Genomic DNA, 27938 nt, shown 5'->3' on the forward strand with positions numbered 1-27938 from the left:
TAAGCAAAACAAACAGTTTACTTTCACGAGCCGTCACGTATTTGTGAGCTTGTAGTGGGAATCTCATAAGTGAGAACAAGAACATTAAAGCTTGCAGGCTTCTGTATGTCGACCGCCCGCAGCGTCTTTTAACGGTTCGATTCTCTCAAGTTTGCATTCGATGCATCCTCGATATCAAGAACACATCCGTGTACTTTCATGCGCCCTCTGTTCTTGCGTTCTTGAGAATTGGCCCTGCGTTCCATTCGGAAGGGCTCATCCCTATGCCCTAATCCCTTCAAAGGGTTTACCCTCCGGAGTGAGAGCTTCGAAGGGATGAAGGTGTAGGGGTAAAAAAAAAACTCTTTTTTTGGAACGTACTTCTGTGTCATCTTAACGAGACAATCAAGGAAGCGCCTTTGTCGCACATTTTGTGTGCTGGTTAACCCCCCAAAAAACACGCATTTTGTTTAACGTTAGTTTATTTATTATTGTACGAAATCTAACTCATATAAATATTGCAGTAGTATAGAAAAATACTATATTATACATTTATAGGTAGGAAAATTGAACTTTTTTTTTTTTTTTAATCTTGATACAAACAGTAAGAACACACAAATAGAGGCATTAATACAGAAAGAACAAATAATAGACAAGAGCAGAGCCGGGGGGGATAACCAAGGAATAAACTAGACAGAAGTGACAGAACCCTGACAGAAACACTGAAAACTAAGGAGATACCTAGGTTCTCAGTCGACAACTTAATACATACCAGATATTAGCAACTAATAGACATAAAATGCTATATAGAACATTGCAAATAATTAAACAGGATGTAATAGACGTTGTCTTGTGAACATATTCAGTTGAGTGTCATTAAAGAGCTCAACAACCTTTATAAAAATAGCTGAAAAATTTCTCAGAACAGATAGAAAAATATACACACAGTGAATAATGAGCATTTAGGATATTATAGCTTAACTCGACCTAAGGCACATATTGACAGTTGTGACATTTACCACAATCAGGTATCTGGAAACAGTTCAGCCCCTTTGGCAAAGGCTCGACCTCCAACGAAGTAAGCAGCTTTCCCTTGTTCTTGTGCTTTAGCCACCAGTGGCCACAGCTGCATCCTTCGTTCTCTGACTGCTGGGGACAGGTCTTCGGCAAAACGTCGCTTGTTTTTTTGCAGGAAAGTGGACTTCTTTGCAGCCTTCCAGACAGCATCACGGTAAATACGAGCACTAAACTGTATAATTATCCCTTGAGGCTTGGTGGCACCTTTCTTTAGTTGGCCAAGACGGTGCACTGAGTCAATAACATCAGGAAGTTTGGCCTTATGTTCCGGCAGGATGGACTGACAGATGTGTATAACCTCTTGGCGGAATAGGTCTTTGTTTTCAGCCACACCGAAGAGTCGCAATTTCCACCGTCGCAAATAGTTTTCCAGCTCAGTAATTCATTGTTCCAGTAGGCTCGTCTTTTTCTCCGCCACGCTGACTCGGTTATCAATGTGTGTCACTTTACCTTTCACTTCACTGATCTCACCGCAGGCTCTTATTTAGCCCCTCAATCTTCAGTGTGTTGTTGGAAATCATTTTCTCCACACTCTTTTCCAGAGAGTCGATTCTCGTGTTGAAGATGACTGAGATTCTCTGCACAATACCTTCACTGTCTAGATCCACGGAGCGCTGCAGCTTCAATTTTTTTGGTGCAGGAGGTTTGGAGGGAGTTGTGGAAGGAGTTATGGGGAGAGGGGGGAAATCTGGGTCCCCGAGGGAGATCACAGGAACATCTGCCATGCAGTAGTCGTGTAGGTTGCTGACAAGCGGATTGTCCGTCGATACCTGCATGCTGCAGTAGTTGTGGGATGCTAGCTAGCGATGCTGTTAGCCGAGGTTTTTCCCCAAGCGTGTCGTTAAGAGGTAAGAATTCTATACAATACAAGCTTAACAATAAGATGACACGGTGCACTTAACTCTGCATTAAAGTATCTCCAAAAATATACTTTACGTAACTATGAATCACTAATATGCAAGTCTGAAGGTGAACAGCTCCAAAACGTTAGTGCGCTCACACCGCCATCTTGCCGGCACCGCCTTGCATTCATTGAACTGAAGCCAAAACCAGGAAAATTGAACTCTGAGCCTCTTGTACCCATTCTGTGACGTCAAACAACTTCCCTGTGCAAAGGATCATGGGGGCCCGAAGTGTCCATCAGTTGTACCCTTCGAAATCCTTCATTCCGAAGGGCCCTTTGAAGTGACCAGTTTTGAGCACTTCGGTTTGGAACGACCCTTCAATATGACGGCCATGATTATTTTCACTCCGAAGTGCCCTTCAGAGGGCGATATATCCCGTTTGGAATGCACCATGGAAATGAACTTTGACGGTTGATGATGACGTAGAGCAAAAACACAAGGATGCAAGACCGCTGAAAGATATTGAGAAACAGCCATATACTAAATAAACCAAGGGTGTCGAGTTACATTCAAGCTATTATAAGGCATGAAGAATTTTAAAAAATAAGTTTCAAAATGTCATTTTAATTGTCAAAGATGAGTTTTAAGGGATGAAATTATAAACTACAGGGGGACTTTAATAATAGCAGAAAAGAATCCATAGGAAAAAGTAGTGAGAGAGCTCACCTAATCATCATGTAGCCGGAAACAATGAAACGAGTTTAGCTGTGTTGAACTGCTGAATAGTGCTGATAGAAGCCGTTCTGCTCTGTGGACACAAATGAGAGAGAATGATGATTGAACAACTGACCTCATACAATACATTTCAAAATCTCAATTTAAAATAAACACTAATCTACTATTATATTAAATATTCTACCTTACGGTCTCTGATCCAGAGCGTCTCGTCATCTGGATGCAGAAATGTTTGTGTACAGTTGTTCTGGTGTTTTATACTGTACTGTTCCCAGATTCTCCAGCTGGATCACAGCAGTGAGGAACGTGATGATGATGAGTTTCTCAGGCTGATTTTATCAGCAGTTTGGCAAAGCATGTAGCAGTGGTTTTAGCCAATTGTATAATGGTTGAATCCTCTTTTATTCTTCACTGATTATACTCTTCTCTCATCTGTCTTCATCACTCAAGTTATGTTCCTCTTTATTTCCTCCTGCTCCATTAGTTCTTCTAAACTATATATGATGCAGAACCCTGAAAAAATGGATTGAACTCCATTGCTTGATTCTTGAATTTTTTCCTCATTTCATACTGAGAAAAGCATGAGGACTGGACAAATAAACACTTCTTTCTTCATCAGGTTTCATTAGTGTGTCAAAGAATCCAAGAGTATCAACTAAAGACACATTCCATATTAAATTTTCTTATGTCACTTCTCAATCTTGCTTCTAGTTCACATTCTATACTCTTGATTCTCTTTCTCTAGTAGAAATACTGATGGTCCATGAAATGTCTTTGTTTTTCCGCTTGTAGCTTTCTCTCTTGATCTTTCTGACTTGATTTAAGTGTGTCTCAATCATCTTGGTCGGCCTTCAAACTCTGTTCTGATTCTCTCTTCTGTCTCTTTTATCACTCTCTCAATCTCCTCTTGTCTTTGTTTCTCCTCTTGTTGTTTTCTCTGCATTTCCACACGCATTTTTGGTAAACACAGGTGGTCAAAGACTCTCTCAAACACCTCCTGTCGTTCCACCTCTTTTTGTATCCTTTCTTCCTCTCTCAGTCTCATTGCTTTAAGTCTTTCTAGTAAAAATCTTGGTGGACCTTCATACTCTGCTCTGATTTTCTCCTCTGTCTCTTTTCTCACTCTCTCAATATCATTGTGTCTTTGTTTCTCCTCTCGTTGTGTTTTCTCCACTTCCTCTCTCAGTCTCAGTGACTTAAATATTCTTAGTAAAAAACTTGGTGGACCTTCAAACTCTGCTCTGATTCTCTCCTCTGCCTCTTTTCTCACTCTCTCAATCTCCTCTTGTCTTTGTTTCTCCATTTGTTTTCTCTCCTCTTCCTCTCTCTGTCTCATTGACTTAAACCTTTCTAGTAAAAATCTTGGTGGACCTTCAAACTCTGCTCTGATTTTCTCGTCCGTTTCCTTTATCACTCTCTCAATCTCCTCTTGCCTTTGTTTCTCCTCTCGTCGTTTTCTCTGCATTTCAATATATGTTTCCATTTCCATTTCCATAAGCATTGCCTTATGTCTCCTTGGCGAACCCAGGTGGCAAAAGAATCTCTCAAACATCTCCTGTTGTTCCTCCTCTCTTCGTTTTCTGTCTTCCTCTCTCTGTCTCATTTGTTTAAGTCTTTCTAGTAAAAATGCTGGTGGACCTTTAAATTCTGCTCTGATTTTCTCCTCTGTCTCTTTTCTCACTCTCTCAATCTCCTCTTGTCTTTGTTTCTCCTCTTGTTGTTTTCTCCCCTCTTCCTCTCTCGGTCTCCTCTCTTCTTCCTCTCGTCTGAATCTCTGAGCATCTTCAAGCATCTGATTACTGTAGTGTCCTCCTCCATTCTGCTCTATCATTGTGTCAATCTTCTGCAGTAGATCATTCACCTGCTGTCTGTTTCTCTGATCTTTATTGTTGAAGATGTGAAATCTGCCTCCACACTGATCAACTAGATCTCTTAATTTACTGTTCTCCTTAATGAATTTCTCTACTGACTCTCCATCTAACAGATCTCCATGAGTGAAGAGAATGATGGAGTATTTTAACACTTCCTGACCAAACAGTGTTTTAATCTGTTCTGTGATCTGCTGCTCATGTTCAGTGAATGTTATACTCAGATTAATCACAATGAGAAAAGCATGAGGTCCAGGACTGGATAAATAAACACTTCTGGCTATCTCTGTCATTAACTCTTCAGGATTCATGTGTGTGTGAATGAATCCAGGAGTATCAACTACAGACACAGATCTGCCTGAAAAAGTGGTGTGAGAAACTGAACATTCACGAGTTACTGAACTCAAACTCCTCACAGAGTTAAACTTATTCTGTCCCAGTATTGTGTTTCCAGATGCACTCTTCCCAACTCCAGTTTTACCCAGAAGAACAATCCGTCTGGAGGTTTCTAGCTCATCAGTCTCAAGGGTCTCTCTGATGCCCCAAAGGCTCTCTTCATCTGATGATATACAATAGAGAGAGCAGATATAAGACTAAGACCTGGAAAGAGATGACATTGCGATACTGTGTTTCTGCGATATATTGCGATTTGAAAACAATTTCACCAGATGATTTGAATAGCTCCAAATGGAAAGAATTAAGCATTCAAGAATAGGGTGGTTTTGTTGGGTAGTGAATATGTAAAATAATAAACAAAAGTACATATATACAGTAGAACAAAGATATACATGATATAAGCAATGCTTCATGTTTTTTTTAGCCAAGTCTAACACTATTCATGTATAGAAATGTAATATTCAAATGTAAAGTGGCATAGTCTTCACTGTATTAATTAATTATAATATTAAATATAAATACAATAGTAAGCTTTGTTAAAGCTGCAAAAGTGTTTTCTTTTTGTATTTTGTTGTTTGATTAACATTAATGACACCGAAAGTAGCGGGTTTATTGGGCTGCACGGATCCAATATAAATGATACACATCCGTTTTTATTCTCAGATGTTTTCATTAACTTAAGAAATAACCAACCGTTTGCCAAGGATACTCGCCAAAACTGGAATTTCAACATAATTTTGCATGTCTGTGTCCATTCAAGTACAATAAGACGAGAAAGAGAACTGAATTTATTCATGTTCTCTCTGCACAGAAAATGGGGCATTAGTTCAAGTTCTCTTTCGTGTCTTCTTGAGCTTGAATGTTTAAACTTATAGGAACACAAATTTTTACTCTATTATGTTTAAACTTTGCAATTATTCCCCAAATCTGGTCCATAAAGATCACAGATCTATGATCCCATACTTCACATTGCACATCCTGCGATGTGACTATTATGATATTGATTCTAAAACAATATATCATGCAGCACAAAATTCACCTATTCCTTAATCAGGAACACAGTTGTGAACTGCAGAGATCAAACTAGCTGCATTACAATTACCAGCCCTGAACTATAATCAAGTCATTAAAATGAATAACTCATTCTATAGATCTCCATGAAGGGGCTTTGTTGGGCTTGCTGCGGTAGTATGCGAGATCTCAAATTCATAAGTGAAAGCAAAAGTGAAAAGCGAGCACACATTCAAAAGCAATTTCAATGCTACACATATTGATATTGGCTTTGCAAAATATATTTAATATAATTACCCAACTATATAAATGCAAGATAAAGCAAATCATTAAAATATTTTTGATGGAGTATTTTAACTCTTCACCTAATATCTTCCACCTCGGCGGCTCCTGCACAGTTAATCTGGAGACAGGAATGCATTTTAGTTTTCCTCCCTTCACTAGAGTCTTCTTCGGTTTTGCTCCTTTTTCTGTAGAAAAACAAAAAACAAAACAAAACAAACAAATTGAATACCATGTTTAACACTTCACTCATTCAGTCCCAGTGAGTGAATCTATTGAGTGAAAATATTCTTTACCCCCAAATATTTATATAATTGTAACACAGTTCGTATATACGGGAAGAAGGAGGCGGGAACCGGCGAACATTCAACCAAACTTTAATATAAAATAAACAAAGAACAAAACGAAAGTAATGCCTCGCGGACGTCTGCCGGCCACACAAAACATAATAAAACATAAAATAATATCAAGGCCTGGTCCTCTCTCGTCCTTCACTGTCGTCGCTCCTCCTTTTTTGCTCCCGGAGCTCCTCCGTGAGAGACTCAAGGCCGGTGCGCCTCCCAGGTGGAGCTCATTAACTCTCCACCACCGGCCTCGCGTCGTTCTCTCACGGCTCTCGCCCACCCTGGTCACAACAATAATATTTTATAATAATATATAATAATAATAATAGTATAATAACGACTCACTCACCTATTGCATCTATTTTTGAAAGCAGCTCTGGAACTTGTCCATTAGGTCCTTTCTTCTTGTTGTTGAACACATGGTATCTCTGATCATATTTCTGAACGAGTCTCTTCAGTGGTTCAGTCTCATTGATGAATTCATCAATTGATATGTTTTCTTCCTCCAGTTCATCTCTTCCAGTGAAGAGAATCCAGGTTTTCTTCAAGCGGTTTTCTCCCAGCAGCTCCTCAATCTTCTCCACAGTTTTTCTCTCTTTTTCAGTGAATCTGTCAGCTTTGATGACCAGCAGAAACACACAGGGACCTGATTCACATCTCTGAAGAACATTTGCATATATCTGCAGAACCTTTTCCTCACTAAGCTTTGTGTTAAATAATCCTGGTGTGTCATAAACAGTGACCTGTCGTCCACAGACAGTCCCAGATTCAACAGCCAGATCTTGTGTGACAGAGGTGAAACTTTCCTTTGATTCAAAAGCTTTTCGTCCCAGGATTGTGTTTCCTGATGCACTCTTCCCAGCTCCTATTTTTCCAAGTAACACCAAATTCAGACCTCCAATCATTTCTGCCATTTTCAAGATGTGGCTTAAAGCTAAAAATTGCTGTAAGACAAAAATGAACACACAATTATTTAATATCTCACAGGTATTTCATTCAGTACATATAGGAAATGCTTTTGAAAAGACCACCAACCGGCCCTGGAGACTAGGGTTGGGACAATACATCAATGCATTGCGAATCAAGAAATGACTCTGGATCTAAATCACTCTTAAATCGGTTCTGAGCTTAGTTTTTCAACAGCAGATGGCACTGCGTGCTTTAGAAACAGCCGTACTCCATGGTTCCAATTCCAACCTTGCTCCCAATTCCTTACACACACTTGAACCTTCTGTAAAATAATTCATAAAGTTCAAAAGGGTTGAAGTGAATTATAAGTGTGTTTGCAGTGGGCTGTTTACATTAATCTCACATCATAAAAGCAAAATCTGAGATGCAAATACATGACAGACTTAGCCGAACGCATGGGTGCTCTTCTTCGTGAGCATTTGAGCATTCGATTAAAAAATAGCCTAGAGTGCCTTCTGCTGTTAAAAACTAAGCTTAGAATCAATTTGCGATGCATTTGGAAAATATCAGAAATGATCTAGGAATAATGATGCATTGATAGTATTGTCCCAGCCCTACCAGAGACCCTTTTAAATAGAGTGGCTGAAGGCATCTTGCATTGTTCTGTCATTTCCTGGTGCTTTGTTGCATTTGATTCCATTATTATTACTATTATGACCTAAAAAGTTTAGTTCCAATTAATTTCTGATCATGATTTAAACATTATTATATTGGGACAATGATTATTTTGATATCTGAACTCATAATACACAGATCTCACTGACTCTCATTCATAGTCATTTGAATGAGTAGTTCACTTTCAGTCATAGTCACTGCCACACCTTTAAACCTTTATTTTGAAATTGCAATGAACAGTTTGTATATCTAGAAACATACTGACATTTTCCTGTCGCTGTAGGTTTATAAATTTGTGTTACAAATCTGTTGAAATGGTGCACGTTGCATTCCCAGATGAACGTTATAAGCAACCCAAACCCACAACATATGCAGAGCATTGTTGACAATTTAGCAATTTTGTTGCTAGATTTAGTCACTTCCCCGCCCCTCGAGACATTTTTCAAACGAAATCGGCTAGCGACAAATCAAGTAACTTCTTGCAAAAACCTTATGTAGATTCTGATACTCGCCCGCTGTTTTTATTCATCTTTAAATAGATTCGCCAGTATGACATCATCTAAGTGACAAGTTTTAGCTACTTTTCATTGAAAGCAGTTGGAAACAGTGATGCACAGATGGAGTTTGAAATGCTCCATGCATTTAAATGGCAACAGTTCACGAGGAGCAGCACATCAAGTCACATGACTTGAATTGAGTCACAAATTTATGGACTTGAGACTTGCTTAATTAAATGAAGAATATGACTTGACTTTGACTTGAGATCTAATCACTCACAACTTGACTGTACGACTCAAGAATGAGGGTTGGTGTACCCATTAAGTCCATGTATTCTTTAAGCCCACTTTCAACTCTGAAGTCAAGTAAAAAAAAGAAGAGAAAATCATATTTTATGCTGCTCTTTAACCAATCCAGTGAATTGTTACTTCCCTGACTTTTTTTTATTGCATACCAATCACATTTAGCAATGCTGAGTTAACCCCATTCATGTGCATGCTATCTCAGGGGACCTCACACACATGCCCTGTCCAAATACCCACACTTGCGATCTTGCCCATGTAGGAACAAATCAGTTCAAATGAAATAATTAATTTATAGGGAATTATAAAGAGTAATTTAGTTTACAACGAAGCAACTGAATCGTCCAGCGTTCATTCGCTTGGACCGCAATAAGCTCTTGTAGCGGAAATGAATAACCAGCTATCGTGAAAACACTAATTAACAAGACAAGATCAACAGTTTAAGACATTAAATTTACAAGCACATAATACAAGACACTTTCTTTAAAAATCTTCAAGAGACTTTATTTATTCTAACACAAACTAATCTAACACAAACACACTCAAACATTCATACACGTTGAAAGAAAGAAAAGAAAATGAGAGTTTTAGGGAGAATGAAATGATGAGCATGATTTCTAGCAAAGTATTGACCTGACCTTAATGAACCATGAATCATTAATTTAATGCACCAGTTCAGCTTTAGAATCTGGAGATACTTGCATGTCGACTTTAATGGAAATCTCCTCGTCGGTTTCCTCAGCTTGGAGAAAAGGGTTTTTCCGAGTCGATGATTTGTAGGATCTTTTCAGGTCCGGATTGTTGTTAGGTAAAAACCAATCACGTTTGAGTGTGCTGGCAAATGAAGTGAAGTCTCTTGTCGTGGCTGGAGTTTAAAGTTGAGGCGGCAAAAGTCGTTGGTTAAACTTTGTGGCAAAACTTAACTTAGAACCTGCTTAGAGCATGAGACTCTCAACGAAAAAGAAAGTTAAAGTAAAAGAAAAGTGAGTAAAAGTTGGATGGCTTGAATGAGCTGCTTGTCTGTCCTTTGTCTCCATCTTGGTTTCGTCTTCGTTCTAGTTCCTAGTCTTTGTCTTGTGATGTGACTATTTAATCTTAGGTGTTTGTCCCACCTCTTTGAGGAGTTCTGACCAATCAGGTATCGTCTTGTTTCAAAGGTGGCCTTTTCTCCGTCCCAATCATACAATGAGTGTTACCTCTGGCCTCTGGAATTGCCCGTCTCGGCAGACAGTACAGTTTAGACATGATTGCTATGAAACGGAATATGATACAGATTTCATTCAAGCCATGATTTGAACATACACTGTGTTCCAAATTATTATACAAGTGACATATCAGTAAGATTTCAGTACAATAAACATTCAGATTTTAGTTTTTCTAAGAAAATGTTTATTTATTTATTTAACTGGTATCAATCTCAGACAAAATCATTTGCCAGATCTATGAAAACCCTACTTAGAGGTTGTTCCACATTATTAAGCAAGTCACAGTTCTGATGCAATATGAGGAGGAAGAAAGATCTTTCTGAAGATGAAAAGCATGAAATGGTCCAATGTTGTGCAAAAGGCATGAAAACAACTAATATTGTGTGAAACTGAATGGAGATTATCAAATTATCATAAGATTTGTGAGTGATTTAGAGCACAGCAGAACTCGGTCATATAAAGGCTTTTTAATGAAAGTTCCTGTCAAAAAAATTAATTGTATTAAAAGGGCAGCTCTAAAAAAAGTCAGTGTTGAGCAGCAAACAGGTATTTGAAGCTGCTGGTGTCTCTGGAGTCTCAAGAAGCTGTCCATGCATGCGTAAAGATGCATTTTTTTCATTTACGCTAAATGTCATACGCCTTTCCTATTCTACTTACAGGGAAAAAAAAGAAACTGACGCTGCGTTCGTTCCATAAGTAGAATAGGGAAGGTGTAGGACATTTAGCGTAAGCATTTTGAAGAATGTGGAAAGAAGAAGCACGTTCAAGGTGATATTTTGTGTTTATAAAAGCATAAACAGTTAAATTTTTGAAAAAAAATGACTGATGGTTTCTCTAGATAAGACTCTTATTCCTCGTCTGGTATCGTTTAAAGCCCCTTGAAGCTGCACTGAAACTAATTTTGACCTTCAACTGTTTGGAGTCCATTGAAGTCCACTATAGGGAGAATAATCCTGGAATGTTTTCATCAAAAACCTTCATTTCTTTTCGACTGAAGAAAGAAAGACATGAACATCTTGGATGACATGAGGGTGAGTAAATTATCAGGAAAAGTTTATTTAAAAGTGAACTAATCCTTTAAGATAAAATAAAGTAAGGGAAAATATTTGCACTAACTGTTAAAAATGAATACTGTATGTAACAATGATAAAGACACTTTTGTTTACATTTTTTGTTAAGTATGGCAAAAAAATATTTTAGTAATGAAATTTGAAGTAAATATTTCAGAAATGTTGCACTTTCTTGCACTTGCACGTTATAATGGCCCTCCTATAAGGTGACAATCACAGCAATGGCCCCCAGCCAATTTGAGTTTGAGACCCCAGGCTTAAATGGTACAGTGCCACAAAACTCATGCAAACTATAGCTAACGCAAGCTAACCTTGATTGAAAAAATCTTGCACAATGAAAATACAGTAAATGTTTGTGTTGTGTTACATTTTCAGTAATTTTGCAAGTCAAAGTTGACAATCTTTTCAATGAGAAACACCACAAGGGATTCAGGCTGATGCTTTTCTTTGGACCTTTCCAGATTTCCATCTGATCCGTGATTTTGGTGTTTGATGCCATCAGGGTTGATCTCGGAATGAACCTGAAAGCACAACAAAAAATACATTCTTTTTCAGACTGGTTTTTGCAGAGTTTGCCCTAACGTCTGTTTCACACATACTCAGTTTTCAGTGCGTTTGTAGTGCAGGAGCAGCACACACTCTTGTGCTTTCACATATGCTACTGTATGTTTGCAGTGCGCAATTGATCTGTGGCTGTCATTACAAACACAGCATTTACTTATGTTTATTTCAGATCCAAAAGTTGTAACTCAATATGGCTTGTCAGCATTGTGATTCTCTTTGTACATAGGCTACACTCTTTCATGTCATGTTTAAACGCACTACATTTAAACATTTTATTCATTACTTTGTATTTATATAAAGTAATAGGCCTACTTTAGATTTATATATTATGTTGCTCAAGCAAGTGGCAAAACATTTAAATATATGCTATATCTTAAAATCACAAACATTTTGAATTAAAGGTGCCCTTGATTCAAAAATTGAATTTATCTAGGCATAGTTAAATAACAAGAGTTCAGTACATGGAAAAGACATACAGTGAGTCTCAAACTCCATTGTTTCCTCCTTGTATAAATCTAATTTGTTTAAAAGACTTCCGGATAACAGGCGAATCTCAACAAAACACCGACTGTTACGTAAGTCAGACTAGGTAATCAAGCAAGAACAACAGCGAAAAATGGCAGATGGAGCAATAATAACTGACATGATCCATGATATCATGATATTTTTAGTGATATTTGTAAACTGTCTTTCTAAATGTTTCGTTAGCATGTTGCTAATGTACTGTTAAATGTGGTTAAAGTTACCATCGTTTCTTACTGTATTCACGGAGACAAAAGCCGTCACTATTTTCATTTTTAAACACTTGCAGTCTGTATAATGCAGAAACACAACTTCATTCTCTATAAATCTCTCCAGCAGTGTAGCATTAGCCGTTAGCCACGGAGCACAGCCTCAAACTCATAGAGAATCAAACGTTTAACATCCAAAATAAATAATTTACTCACATAATTCGAAGCATGCATACAGCATGCATGACGAACATCTTGTAAAGATCCAGTTGGGGGATTATATTAGCTGTGTGAACTTTGTAAATGTAATATAGTCCAGAGCTCGTGTGGCAGGGAAGACGTGATTTAAGGGGGCGGCGTCGAGTGTAAATCAGTGCATTGTTAATGATGCCCCAAAATAGGTAGTTAAAAAAATTAATAAAAAAAAAAACTATGGGGTATTTTGAGCTGAAACTTCACAGACACATTCAGGAGACACTTTAGACTTATATTACATCTTTTAAAAACATGTTCTAGGGGACCTTTAAAACTCACAATAGGCGAAAACAGACAAATCTCGTTTTTTCTTTCTCTGTTAAATCTTTTTACAAGAAATCATGTGGGTCATAAATGATTTTCCATCTCCACAAAGAGACGAGTGCAATCCATTATGTCTCCTTGTTTATCTAAATGCAAGTTAAGTTGTCATTTTTACTTGCTTTACCAGAGGCAAAAACACATGTGATGACTTTGAAACATTAGACTTTAAATTATATGCATCTATTACTAGATTTTCGCACCAACACTTTATTTTAATACAAACAATGCACTGTCGCTTTAATTCAGCATGGTGCAGCACAACAAAAATAGACTCCTGCAGAAACGATCACTGCAGTGTTGTACTGCATGCGCATGCAGTGTGAAAGCTCTAACTTCTTTATATGGGTACAGAAAAAATATGCACCACATACACACTGCAGACGGAGTATGTGTAAAACAGGCGTAACTCTCAAACTTGATGCCGTATGTACTTTGACGTTAATAAAAGCACTACTACATCTGATTCTGAATGGACTTACAGAGATTGTACATAATTAGCTGATAATCCATTACATTGAAATCACTAAAGCTTCTTTCATTACAATGCATTCCTGTAGCTCAAACAGTAGAGCAAGATTGATAATTTAATAAAAAATGAATAAAATAACTTAAATACAATGCAAGTTGCTTTGTAAAAGTGTCTGCCAAATGTCATAAAAAATATTTTTGGTTACCTCATTCTGCATTTCAACAAAATGGACAGCAAATGCTGAAGTAGAGTCTGTTAGTGACTGTGACTGGACAAAAATTCTCCCCTTCATATTCAGCATCCATGTTTTTTTCTTAGAGAACAGACGCTCCTGTAATAGACAGTCACAGCAGCCCTTTAGTGTTGTTATAGTTTATAGAAAAAACTACAATACAACAACAGAACTTATGACTAACAATGATGAGGTGAAGGGTGAAGATTTTTCTTATAGTGAAGTTTATAGTTTAATAAATTAAATAACATTTATAATATTAGTAAGCAAAACTTTGCTATATTAATAATGGCATATTGCCAACCCTTTCCTCCTCCTCCTTAAGCATCAACCCTCAAATTCAAGAACAGACAGTGACGGATGATTGTTTAAAAGCATCAACTCTTAACTCTGCTGCTTAGTTTAATTGCCAGATACAATATATTATGTTTGCCTGCTTAACTAATGCTTACTTCAGCTCATTCACCTCGTTGATGTTATTAACGACTGCAATCCAAATCAAAGACTCCAAAAAGCCTTATCCAGCTCACAAACCTGAAAATAATGCACTTAAACAATGGTGTTGTCTATCTCACTTTTCCTCAGTATTTCACAGTAGTTCGCTGCTGTTAACGTTAAGTTTCCGACAACTCAGCCTTATACTTGACGTTAAAGAGGCAGCAGAACACACAAATGTTATGTTTATCTATTTGCCAAATATTATTTCAGCTAATATACTTTAGGTGAACTTACTCACCAGGCGATCCGGACGACATAAAAGGCACCTTCCGGCATGAAAAACGACACAATAAATCATGTCAGTTTGCTTGTAGTATACGTGAAAACATTTTGACATGTTTGTTTTACATACAACCTACTAACCTTTTTGGTGAGGTACTGGTACATCTTTTGTCCATTAACTGCCACTTCCACCATGCAGTTAAAAGAAATTTATCTTGCCATTCATCAGTTTTTTGCGGTCAAGTTCACTACATGTCTTAGGACATCAATGTGTCGTCACGAGCCGCAGGGTTTAATTTGGATGTTAAAATGTTTTTTTTTTTTACTCTTATAGATGAAATTTCCATTGACACGCATTATACGGCTGACAGATGGCAACAGTTGGAGTTAAAATCATAATTTGTGTTCTACTGAAGAAACAAAGTCTACCACATTTTGAATGTCCTGGGGGTAAGCAGATAAACATCAAATTTTCATTTTTGGGTGAACTATCCCTGTAAGATGCCATGATGGAATTCTGCAAAAATGTGTCTGTTCACTGTTCATTCACATATTTTTTTCCCCTTCAGACAGTTGTAACCTAAATAATTTATTGTTTTAACAATTGTAAATGATCTAGAGCAATGGAGTCAACAACACATGAAGTGCGATAAATTCAGTTGATGCTGTCTTGAGTTTCAAATAAAAAAAATAAAAAAAAATCTATAATTACTTTAGAGCTCCTTGGATTAAAATTATTTTCATCATCCATTTAATACAATTTTATTACAGATTAATAAACTGTAAACAAAATTATTTAAAGTGTCATGCTTGTTAGTTATGAAATCGATTACTGCTTTATTTATTCAGAAACAGAAGTAACTTCATTTTGTTAGTATAATAAATATAACATTCTTCCAGCTGGGCCTGGAGGAGTTTTCTGCTGCATGCGCTAGAGAGTGACTGTTGATGGCATCGCATAATGGACACATCCTTTGACGGTTACCTGACACAGGTAAATTGCAGTCAAGAATTTTTTTTTTTTTAAATCAGGTACTTAAATTGAATAGAGGAATCATGACAGCCCTATTTCAATGCTTTTGCCTTCTCTCGCAAGGCATCAAGGAGCTTCTATCAATAAATGCACACTGGCTTTTCAACTGTGCTTTAGATTTTGCGGCATTCTCAATCATCAGATGATAGTAAGGATGATAAGCTCTGGATATCTAACAGCCAATCACACAGCAGAAATAATCGCAAAATAATCGTGCCGTACACGTCAAAGTACATGCACATTTACAACTGCACATTGTAAGCTATTGTCAAACAAAACTTGACACAAGGAGGAAAAAATTAGTGAAGCTGCGACGAAAGTAAAAGCAGTAGTGAAACTAACCACGAGTTGTTATCCAAAGATTATGAAATTTTCGATATAAAAAAACACACGACTTCAGTTATAAACGCATTTGAACCGAGGCACATGGACCATTTATCGGCTCAGCATATTATTTTCCATATCGCCCAGCCCTAAAAGAGAGCCTGTTTTTACATGCAACCTAAAATTTCACTTTTGATTGCTCAATCAGACTGAAAAGTCTTTACGCAAATACTTTGATCAATCTGACTGATCTTAATCCTGTTTAAAAGGATGGGCTAGATCTTATGTTAAAACATTATCTATGTAAACTGCTCAATTTTAATGAATCACATTCTCACTTTACATTCTCTCTCGCACACACATTTAGTTACTCTTCTTATGGCCATATGCAGCATTTCATAATTATCAAGATCACTAAATGGTGTTTGTTACGGGGGTTCGGGGGCATGTGCCATAGAAAAAAAAATAATAATAATTACTAATGTGCATCTTAACCAAAACAATGGCAGCAATATATTTTAAGATCTGTCAGTACAAGTGGCTTTCAGTTAAAGCAGCTCAAACATGAATTTTAGTCTAGGACTAAGCCTTGTCTGTGAAACCTGCCATCTTTGACACCACTACCATTGGTGGAAAGTTAAGCATCAAAACTTAAAATAATATATTAATAATAATAACTCTTGCCATTACTAATAAAAACTACATGGCTCAACTGACTTTTTTTTTTTAATATTATTAAAAAAACTGATATATATAAATGCTTATGACTGTTAAATCTGCATATACGTGACATTTGATTTCCACCAAATAGCACTAATATTGCTCCTTTTGTTGGATTTTAAGTGTCATTGATCAATTTTTAACTTAAATACTGCTTTTTGTAAAACAGATAGTCAAAGCAGATGCTTGTTATGCCTTAGTTAACTTCTTTTAGAACTGGGCAATGCATTTCCCCAGCACTGAAATCCGGCAAATATAAATGTCAGGAAACCTGATGCCTTGCCATATTAAATTCATCAAATGTCAAAAGACCACTGCATCGTTTAATTTAAGCAGGTAAAAGTTGGTTTTCCTGTAGTTTGCTCCTAACAGAGTTTCAGAACAGCTAATAGTTACCTTTCTACGTGATCTGCCAAAAATAAAGATTTGTTCGATTGTTCGATTCTTTTTATTTGACATTTTCTCTCAGAGGACTATGTGGCTTGACTGTGCTATTTTTTTTAATTGCTGTGTCAGATTTATTGCTCTTTCAAGATGTTGTAGGATAGGCTGTCACTCATGGTGCGTGTGCGTCTGTCAATCACCAGTCAGCGACAGCTCCGAACTAAACAACCAATATTTACTTAATTTCATTTCCACTAAACTGTTTCAGGCCAGACAGACAAACTGAATCAGCAGCCAGACAGGATTCTTCCGTATTGATGAAAATCTTTGTTTTTAAACATTTTATAGCGGGTACTCTGGCCACCATATGTCCCAAACGCTTCCCAACAAGCAATTTTATGTCTAATAGACGTCTAATAGCTGTCAAAACATAGCCTGGCTGTCTAGGCTGTCAGTGAAAATCTAATAGACGTCTAACCATAACCCAAGAACAGACTAGTCATCAAATTTACAGCTAATGAATGACTACATCTATACATATAACAGACAACAAAATAATGGCTAAAGGATTCTTTTCACTTAAATATAACAGGTTCTCATAAATGACAATCCGCCCAAACAAATTAAATATAAAAGGTTTTATTTAGAAAAAGAACTCAAGATAATACAAAATGATAAAAAAAAATTATGAAAATTAAATTTTTCAAATACAATACAATTAAACACAACTTAACATAATAAAAATATAAAACAAAAAGGTTAACAATGTTTTTTTGGTTTATAAAACAACCCGATTAATTTTCGGTTCCATAAAGTCCATGTTTTATGTAAAGCACTTTGAATTGCCTTGAAAATTTGTAGTTGAAGTGTGCTATACAAAATAAACTTGCCTTGACAAATAAAAAACTCATATTTTCAAAATGAGTTTTGGCGTGCATATGATACGCAGTTTTTCGCGTGCATATGATACGCATGTTATGGAGTATTATACGCATGAAATGCCACTTACATCTTGTAGAAATCATTGACATTGCGAACATGATGGGATATCAACCATCTCATGAACTTCCTGTTCAAAAACTACAACAAATCAGAATTGACAATAGGTCTACGGTTACCGGTAGGGGACATGTTCAGTTAATTTAGTTTTGTCATGACAACATATAAACTCGTGACAACGTGATAATAAGTAGTGGCCACAAGATCATTATGTCGTGGCCATGCAATGTAAAGTCATGGCTTTGAGATCTAATGAAGGCCACTCATTATGTTGAGGGAATGACAAATATTTCTCATGGCCACGAGTTAAATGAGTAAACAACCTGGGATTATCAGAAATGCATAAGACTATAATAGGGCTGAAACGATTCATCAAATTACTCGATTACCTCAATTACAAAAATTCCTCGAGGCAAAAACTCTGCCTCGAAGCCTCGATAAATTCCTATGACGCGCACTATACGCGCAGGGATCTGATTCACACGGACCGTTGTTCAATGTTCAGGAAGAACACCATAGCGCGTGACATTTTGAATTTAGTTGGCGCGATGGCGGAGAGTAAAGATAGATATGATGTTTAGCTTTGATGTTTTTAAGTAGTAAACGTATTCACGTTCAATTGAAAGAGAGTATAGCCTAAAAAAAAAAAAAGAACCCCTTCACACACACATACGCATGCACCCTCATCTCTCTCACGCGCCAGTCAGACCAATCGCGGCAATGCATCACATATGCTTAAACTTTTTATGTAGCCACGCAACAATAATTTCAGCATGCATTCACTGTATACACAGAGACGTGATGTTGTGACGCGGTTTTTCGAATGGATGCTTCACCTAAAATGCACCGGAATGCAAGTGATGCAAGCCAAATGCAGCGTTCTATTGAAAATGATTGTATGTAGGCTATTTCTGCCGTACCAAACTGCAGTGAAGCAACTGGTCTGACTGGCGTCACTCTTCCTCACACACGGCATGCGTTTTTGTTCTCAGGTGGGTAATTTGCAGAAGGTGCAATCCTTTTTTTGTAATGTTGTATTAAGAAGACAAAACTAAGGCCAAATGGCCTTTACTATTTAAGTTTGTATTCATAGTTTTACATGTTATACATGTTTGAATAAGTTGACTTACCTGTATTGTTATATAGGCTAATTGTTGGCACTGGCACTTATAAACACTAAATGGGTAAAAATTGCAATAAATAGGCTTAGTTTTGGAGCCAAATGTTGGAGTTGGAACCAATGCCTCTGTTTTTTTTAGAAATAAAAGCCAAATGCTCGATCATTTTACAGCCACATCATTTTCGCTATGCATTATTTGTTTTGGTTGTTTAAAAAAAAATTATCCGATTAATCGATTAATCGATCGATTAAGTGCTAGATTAATTGATTACAAAAAGAATCGATAGCTGCAGCCCTAGACTATAATAATATTTATTTTTAATTAAGAATGACAAATAAGGGTGGAATTAAGGAATGATTAACATACATTATATATATATATATATTCATATATGTGTGTGTGTGTGTGTGTGTGTTAAATTCCCGTAAATTAACTTCCTGTAAAATTTCTGTTCGCCTACAGAAATAAAATCAAATCATAAATAAAGCTTTCATAGGTTTAATACAAATAACAAACAAAATACTTTTATCATAGGCTATAGCCTATTAAAAGTAACACATTTAATTTTAATTTAAATTTAACATTTAACTTAATTCGAATGCTGTCTCAGGCACGAGGGGCTACAAGTGAAAACAGATGCTCATTTAAGCTACTGTAGTCAGAAATAGGCTACAGAAATACAGTCATAAAGTCAAAACATTATTGGCATGATCGGGCATTTACAGTATTTACAGAATACAAACTTTAAGTAACATAAAGTAAAGAATTTTAATTAGATAAAGAGATATAGGAAATGAAGGGGAAAATAAAGCAAATAAATTTACAAAGGTAACTAATAATAATATAAAAATATTACATAAAAAATAAACAATAAGTGAATGGATTTAAAAAAAAAACTGTTGGATGGGATTAAAATGTACAACATTTATACATTTATTGATAAACTTCATTCGAATGCTGTCTAAGCAACATCGCGCGAAATACAATATAATATGCTAATATAATAATTTGTTAATTCCGCTCTTTTTCTAAATTAAAAATATTATTATAGTCTTGTCCATTTGTGATAATTCCAGGTTGCTATGGTTGCGCAGGTTGTTTACACATTTAACTCGTGGCCATGAGAAATAGATGTTTCCTCATCATATGATCTCGAGGCCTCGACTTTATATCGCATGGCCACAACAAAACTAAGTGAACGGAATATGTCCCTTCCCGGTGTTACGAGATTTTCGGTTTCTGAGATTTTCAGTTTCCGAAGGCGGAGCATACATTAATATAAATGAGTTTCGCAGACATGCGCGATTGCACGTGCAACTGAGAATATTAGTTCACATTGTATCTCAAGACATTAATGGATTATTCCATAAAGGTAACTATATTCTCAGCGTCACGGCTGACTTATGCCTAAACAGTTGTTTACATCTAGGAAACAGTAATGTTTTTATTAGTATGCACAATTTGTGCAGTCGTCTGTAACAATGACAGATACTTTGTGTAACATCCTTCAGCTATCGTCTACAATGATTACAGCTTGTTGTGCTCTTCCTTTTTGATGTTTTAAAACTCGGTATTTTATTAGTTGATATAACAACTGAAATAAACCTGTATAAATGTTTTTGAAGACTATATCTATTCTGGTATTATTCTTAAATTCTTGTTCATTTTGATATGAGGCCTATTGCTCTTCAAAAGGATTAATAAAATGATTTATGTTTAGACTCACCAAGGTTGCATTTATTTGATCAAAAAAAGGCAAAACAGTAATATTGTGATTTGTTTTCTATTTTAATATATTTTAAATGGCTGTTTATTCCTGTTACTCCAGTCTTCAGTGTCATATGATTCAGAAATCAATCTAATATGCTGTTTTGCTGCTCAAGAAACATTCTTAGCTACTATTATCAGTGCAGAAAACAGGAAACCATCATACAGTGCCTGTTGATTCAAAGAAAAGCAAATTTGAAGAACAGTATTGAAATAGAAATCTTTTGTAACATTAGAAATGTCTTTAAAAAAAAAAAAATCTAATTAATCCTTGTTTATTTGTTATAGGAAATCAGCATAATCTACTTCAACTCATTCAGGTGTTCTGGGATGCTTCGTTTTATTGGAGTGGGGGTTCTATATTTAACTGGCTGGCGGTAGCAGTCACTGACAGGTCACATGGAACTGAAATAAATACTTTGAATGTGATCCTATCCGACTTATGATAGCAACCTGAATCGTAACAAAGCACTGTTCGCCAGAGGAGAACTGGCCCCCCGACTAAGCCTGGTTTCTCTCAAGGTTTTTTTCTCCATTTTAACACATATTTGCCACTTGTTTGCAACCTGATGTCACCTGATGGAGTTTGGGTTCCTTGCCACTGTCTCCTTTGGCTTGCTTAGTTGGGGACACTTGACATTTGACTTGACATTTGATATTCAACACTGCTTCGATCTGCCTGCATTGACACTATTCTTTAAGAGCTGCTGTGCAGCCTGAATTATATACCAGTTATCAATGTAAAGCTGCTTTGACACAATCTGCATTAGAGTCCTGCACGGGTCCATTTTTGGACACCCGCCCAGACCTGTTAATATTTGGCCCGTTAATCATTCCAATTAAAGTGCTTTATTTTTTATCTCGCAGCTCTCTCAACATCACAACAGCGTCATGAATGGGCTAATGAAACGGGTGGAAGGTTAAAGTAGGGTGACCACCTGTCCCGCTTTGCGTTGTACCGCACAGCATTTTGACTCCTTGTCCCGCACGTCGCATATTGAGAAAATGTCCCGCATTTTCATCAGTCTGTTGGTTTTTAATTATAATATTAAGAAAACGTGCATGCGTTCTTTTGCCTTTTTAAGAAAGCATTAAATTTATTCTTTTTGCTGCGTAGTTTTTCACCTATATTTAACAGCGCTTCGACAGAAGTAACATCCCGCCTTACACAAATACAACAGCCGTTTTTAAAATCCTATCCAATGGTTGAAAAGAAAGGAGTAAACACGGTCACTAGTAGGTTGTGACGGCTGTCAATCCAAATGTGGAGAAGAGTTGGACTTGGTCAGAACTGTTTCAAAAATAGGGTGACCAGACCGGTTTTTGGTGTTCTGTTCCCGACTGGAGCTGTCGACAGAAATGTCCCCGTTTTACAGCTCGTTCAAAACAACCAAACAACCCGCATATACATTGCAAAAAGACCGACGAGCATAGAGCAGCCTGCTGGAGCAATTGTGTAGTGATCATGTTCTCCAACAGGGGGCTGTGCAGCCACACTTGGTTGCGCGCACGCCGCTACTTCATGAGGCACGTAATCTGGATCTGGACCTGATCAAATAAGCGCCATTATCTTCAAATATCAAAATAAACATCGTTGTCACTTTCAAGGTAGTAACATACTAGCTATTCAATACTGTTTGTATGTTTTATAACATGGCCTCAGCAGGGTGCGAGATTGTTTTGCACAATTTTAAACGTCCACAAAAGTTCCGCAGTCACGGTAATACACACGTTGTGGTGAAGGTACACTCTCAGAAATTAAAAGTAAAATAAAATAATTCACGTAGGCTACTTTGTGCTTAAAATGAGTCTAAAATGCAAAATAATAGTTAAAAGTTAAAACAGTTGTAATTTCTGTATACAAAACAGCTTGTGAACATTAAAATATTAAATTCAATAATGTTAAAAAATTATTTGTTAAATGCTCTTAAATATTTATCTTCTTAAGGCCTATTTATGTTTTATTTTTGTAATGTAATGCGCTTTTGTAAAGTCACACTAATGTTATCATGTAAAACTTTTTTTTTTTTTTTTTGGTGAATTTTAAAACCAGAGCAAAAATCCTAATAATAAAACTAAATCATAAATATTAATGTAATAATAGCCTATAAGGAACCCACAACAATTAAAAACAAAAACATTCAAAAATGTACTGTCCCTGTTTTTTAAATAGATGATAATAAATGAGATTTTGGTAATATTTTGAACAATCAAATAGGAAATGTCCCCAGTTTCCATTTCAGAAATCTGGTCACCTAATTCATAAATAGTTATCTGCATGATGCCTGCTGCCTTTAGGGTCAGTGATGTTTAATTTAAATGACATGTAAAATAAAGACATGTTATGTTACATTGTGATGTAATGATGTTTTGTGGAAGTGACTAAATAACAAAGTATTTTTATCAGCTGAAAGACATAATACAAATGTTTTTATTAAGTTAGATAGACATTATATAACAGCTTCAGGTTGTGTTTTATTGTTGGTAACATGTCCCACATTGTCCCACGCAAACTTAGTAATCGTCCCACATTTGGTTTATTTGAAGGTGGTCACCCTAGGTTAAAGTGCGATTTGTTTTGCGGCATTCAAGTAGCCTACCATCGGCATCTAAATAGGCTATGGAGCCTGATAACTATACGCAAATAGACCTATTAATGAAAAAAAAAGAACAAGAAAAAATACAACCTGAGCCTGTCGCTCACAAACGATAGCCTATAGGCCTATGCCTATGCATTTACTTTTCCTTAAGGTTACTGTGCAGGAAAAGGATATCGTCCATAGCTACTCCTGCAACGCTCGCTTTAACTAGGCTACGAGAAGCATCAACAAAAGTCGCACTGTCGCAGTGGTGGTGACGTGATGGGTCAAATGTCATATCGTTGTTGCATATGTGTAATGGTAATTTAGACATACAAATATTGCACATATTTTTCATCCGCGCTACTACCCGCCCGCAAGGAGTTAATTATCCACCCGCATCCCCACCCGTGAATTTTAGGAATGTCACAATCCACCCATTTTAGCCACTTTTATGCGGGTACCCGACCCGTTGCAGGACTCTAATCTGCATTGTAAAAAGCGCTATATAAATAAAGGTGACTTGACTTGTCTTGACTTGGTGGCAGCTGCCAGTCTTGATTCTGGCAGGTCAGTCAGCAGTGGCTGGCAGAGTGTAACGTGTTCCCTATCTCTATCGCTGCATGGAAATACATAATTGTATTATTATTAATATAATATTATGACTCTATTCTTTTGTATGATTCACGTTTTAGATGGGTTTATGACCGTGATCTCAACTGGTTGCTAATGATGCTTCGCTGGACGCTCAACCATCCAGCCACTGTTGCCTGTCATTCCAAGGAAATCATTCTAATTTGTATGGATACTGCCATAGTTGTGACGATTTTATGTTTTGTAATAACACGCGTTATGCAATAATGTAAAGCATAAAAAATGCCAATTAAAATGTGAATTATCCCGGTTACAGGGCTCTTGCAACACTAATCCTAAATCTGGATCCTGTGGGAGTCAAGGGAAGTTTAGGCCTCATTTCTTGCTTTTATATTGATAGTTTTTGTTGTTGTTGAGAATTTTTGTTTGTTGTGAATATTTAGATATATTGTTTTGTTATATTTGACACTTACATTAACATAAAAAAAGTAGTTTATTAGTATTAGTAGTTTTTTGCATTACAAAATGGTATATGAATATGAATAATCAAGTTGCTTCAGTACAGTAAATTTTTGTCTTACATATACTTTATATGTATCAGTTGTCAATCAGAGGACAGAAGGCATGAAGTAGATTGTGTATGACAGGGTTTTCAGCAAAGTTTTGTTCATATTGATATTTTTCCCTAGAATTTTGCATATTAAATATGATACAGTACACAAATATATTAATAAATAGAAAATAAATATAAAAATACAAGTATAATGCCTGAGCCTTATAGGGCTAGTATGAAATGTATCTGTGTTGCATTTGTAGCAGTTTTACTCTGGTTGTGTTTTGTTGCTCTCCAAGAAGACAATACGGGTGGAGCAGGTCTCAGGATGATTTATTCTGAAGAAGCAGGTCTGCAGAAATACACAGAGCACAATTAACGTTTTTTGGGATACACGTCTCTCCCCTTCAGTGGTCCATACAGCATGGAGAAAGCAGCACTCTTGTTTGAAGAGCGAGAGAAAGCATAACCGATCTCGTCAATAGCAAATGTGGTATTGTGTGCGTCACCATTATGTGCCCCATAAAATATTCTGCATTAACAGTTCCTACTAGAATTAATTATGCATGTTATGACTCATTATAACTCTGAACACAAACATGAGAATATAAGAAAATAGCATAAGTTTTCCACCAGTTGAGATCACGGTCATTTGACTGCTTTAATTGAGATAAACCCACCTAAAACGTGAATCACCGCTGACTGACCTGCCAATGACTGCTACCGCTAGCCAGTTAAAGACTGAACCCCTACTGTTTCATTGTGCAATTGAAAAATTAAACTTTGTGGTGTCAGTGTAGGCCTATATTTCTTTAATATATATAAACGGAAACCATGAAAAGGCAATTCTCACGATTAGATAGGAATGACCAATTTTTAAAAATAAAATCGTCCCAAAGTCTTCCTCGATTATCACAGCAGAAAATATGACTATTTAGAAAACAACCAAATGCTTTACAACAGCAATTGTGTTGAGTTCAATTATTAAAGGTGGTACAGAGGATGTTTTGTTTTATACATTTTTGCAATATTACTTGAAACTGTCTTTACTAACTGATGAAAGACTATTTATTATGCCGTGTTCCAGGCAACCCGTAACCCGTGTTTTTCCAACCTTCTACCCGTGAAAGTGCACTGGAACAGCAGTTAAAGCCGTGACTTCCCACCCGTGAACTCGTACTAGATCGATGTACTCCCAGTTACGGGTTCTGACATCACACAGCCCGCAAAACAACAATGGCAGCTCCTACGGATGCGGTATTTATGCAAGTGCACGGTAAAATAAAAGGTATAACAGCTTCTCTTGCCTTATGCGCCGTTTTCCACCTCTGTTTCCCTCAAATAAGCAAGGAGTGCACCTTTAGCGATAGAAATAATTGTTAATGAGCATAAGCCCCGTACGGTCTGCCATGTTGGTTTGTTTACACTTTTACGCAGTTTGGCGTGATTTTCCTGGAACGCTACAAAGTCGTGAGTCATGATTTGAAGTCGTTACTTACGGGCTCAAAAACCTGCCTGGAACGCAGCATTAGGTGCACTGAAAGTAATAACATTAATATACATCATCTGTGCATGAGGTAGGGCCTTAAAAACATCAGCCAATCGTTTACGCGATCATCGCGTAAACAATTGGCCCTCTGGCTTGTCAATCACTGCCATGACGTTCCTTGTGAGAGACGCGCGGCTGCGCGCCCTAGTAACTTTCCACACTCCGCATGCAATGTTTTTGTCAGGAGACAGGAGTAACAACTGCAGATTATGAGTTACCTGCGGTGAGTCCGACATAATGAATCCACGGCTTTAGGTCGCACACACACTTAACGATTGTAAGGCCGATTATGAATGTAAATTGATATTTATGACTGATCGCGCTCAAACGCGTCCAGTCAGAGCCAGTTGTGTTCAGTCTGCGATTACAGTCGGTGTTCAAATTCCTTGTGAAAGTATATAAATCTGCTTCAGGAGCAGGAAACAATCGCTGTATGTTGAGCACAGTCAGAATGTTTTAGCTAGTCGTTAAATGTGTGCCCGGCTTAATAACACAGCGAATGCCGGTGGTAAACAAACACTGAAGGAGGGGGGTTGTTCTTCCGCATGCGCTCATTTCAAAAACTCAGCCGACGAAAACATCCCCTGTACCACCTTTAACACAAGTTAACATCAGATAGCTAGGGTATACAAATTTTTTAAACGTACCAACCAGAAGAAAAATCCTTTGAGATCAGATTCGATATGACATTTCGAAAGGCAGGATTGCTGCTGATGCTGCGAGAAGGGCTGGAAAGAGATACAGACCCTCTCATCTCCCCATCTCTGGTTGGATGCTGCCTCTGCTGCTTCTTCTTCTTCTTCTTCTTCTTCTTGTGTAATTTTGCGGCAGTTTAGACGCGTCAAAGGCGTATTGCTGCCCTCCTCAGGTCATCTGAAGAACTCAATATTATATCCTCAAATAAAGCCCAGTGTGAAGTAAAACGTTTCTAACAATCTTTGTTATCTCATAATACTTATTTTGAAGAATAGATTTCAAATATATAGATGGGAATCCAGACTCCAACAAATCAGAAAACATGTGGATTCTTGCATCACGATGAATTACACGCTCCATTACTACATGCTTCACAGATTCCAACTCTCCACACAAACATCTCCCATCTGGATGCTTGCCAACCATTGCCAGCCCATAATTCAGTGTCCCAATCTTAATCTTGTGAATATCACACTATCCCTCCTCTCTAATCTTGTGAATGTTGTGTGCATTAATGTAGGCTGAATTGAATGCCTGCCTTTATTTCCTTCCTGGATGCTGCTGCTTCTTTGTTGGCATCCATAGTGTTGCATTACTGCCATCTGCTGTCTCGCTTAAGATTTAATTAAGTTAAAGGGATAGTTCACCAAAAAATGAAAATTTGATGTTTATCTGCTTACCCCCAGTGCATCCAAGATGTAGGTGAATTTGTTTCTTCAGTCGAACGCAAATTATGATTTTTAACTACAACCGCTGCCGTCTGTCAGTCAAATAATAGGAGTGATTGGAAACTTGAACAATAAGAGTCGAAAAAACTTCCATAGACAAATCCAAATTAAACCCTGTGGCTCGTGACGGCACATTGATGTCCTAAGACACGAAACGATCGGTTTGTGCGAGAAACCGAACAGTATTTATATAATTTTTTACCTCTAATACACCACTATGTCCAACTTCGTTCAGCATCCTGTTAATGAGGTCAAAAAACACGTTCTGATGACGGTAGTGATGTCTCGCCCATATACTTCAATGAGCGCGAGAGATCACTTCCGTTGTCAGAGCGCGATCAGACCTCACTAACCGGAAGCTGAACGGAGTTGGACAGCAGGAACTGTGGTGCATCAAAAT

The 27938-nt window shown here is 37.1% G+C and overlaps 1 protein-coding gene and 1 long non-coding RNA gene across 2 annotated transcripts; both read right to left on the reverse strand.

Moving 5' to 3' along the window:
* Nucleotides 1-2826: 2826 nt before the first annotated feature.
* LOC125276842 (GTPase IMAP family member 8-like) lies at nucleotides 2827-7451 on the reverse strand. Its single transcript, XM_048205195.1, has 3 exons — nucleotides 6887-7451; nucleotides 6277-6381; nucleotides 2827-5063 (listed from the first exon to the last, which is right to left on the reverse strand). Exons 1-3 carry the CDS (start codon nucleotides 7449-7451, stop codon nucleotides 3472-3474), a joined length of 2262 nt encoding a protein of 753 aa, XP_048061152.1. The 3' UTR covers nucleotides 2827-3471.
* Nucleotides 7452-11235: 3784 nt separating this feature from the next.
* On the reverse strand, nucleotides 11236-27314 carry LOC125264406. The gene is made up of 3 exons (XR_007184078.1): nucleotides 26762-27314; nucleotides 13745-13870; nucleotides 11236-11717 (listed from the first exon to the last, which is right to left on the reverse strand). It is a non-coding gene; the product is annotated as an uncharacterized LOC125264406 (long non-coding RNA).
* Between the last annotated feature and the right edge of the window lie 624 nt (nucleotides 27315-27938).

This window comes from Megalobrama amblycephala, linkage group LG1 (genome assembly GCF_018812025.1).
Source record: "Megalobrama amblycephala isolate DHTTF-2021 linkage group LG1, ASM1881202v1, whole genome shotgun sequence".
Taxonomy (NCBI): domain Eukaryota; kingdom Metazoa; phylum Chordata; class Actinopteri; order Cypriniformes; family Xenocyprididae; genus Megalobrama; species Megalobrama amblycephala.

Excerpts from the sequence above, each read along its gene's own strand:
- LOC125276842 (XM_048205195.1), bottom strand. The coding sequence starts at position 7,451 with ATGGCAGAAATGATTGGAGGTCTGAATTTGGTGTTACTTGGAAAAATA. Across the intron at positions 6,382-6,886 it reads TTCAAAAATAGATGCAATAG|AAAAAGGAGCAAAACCGAAG; the intron begins GTGAGTGAGTCG and ends GTTTTTCTACAG. Across the intron at positions 5,064-6,276 it reads GCCGAGGTGGAAGATATTAG|ATGAAGAGAGCCTTTGGGGC; the intron begins GTGAAGAGTTAA and ends GTATATCATCAG.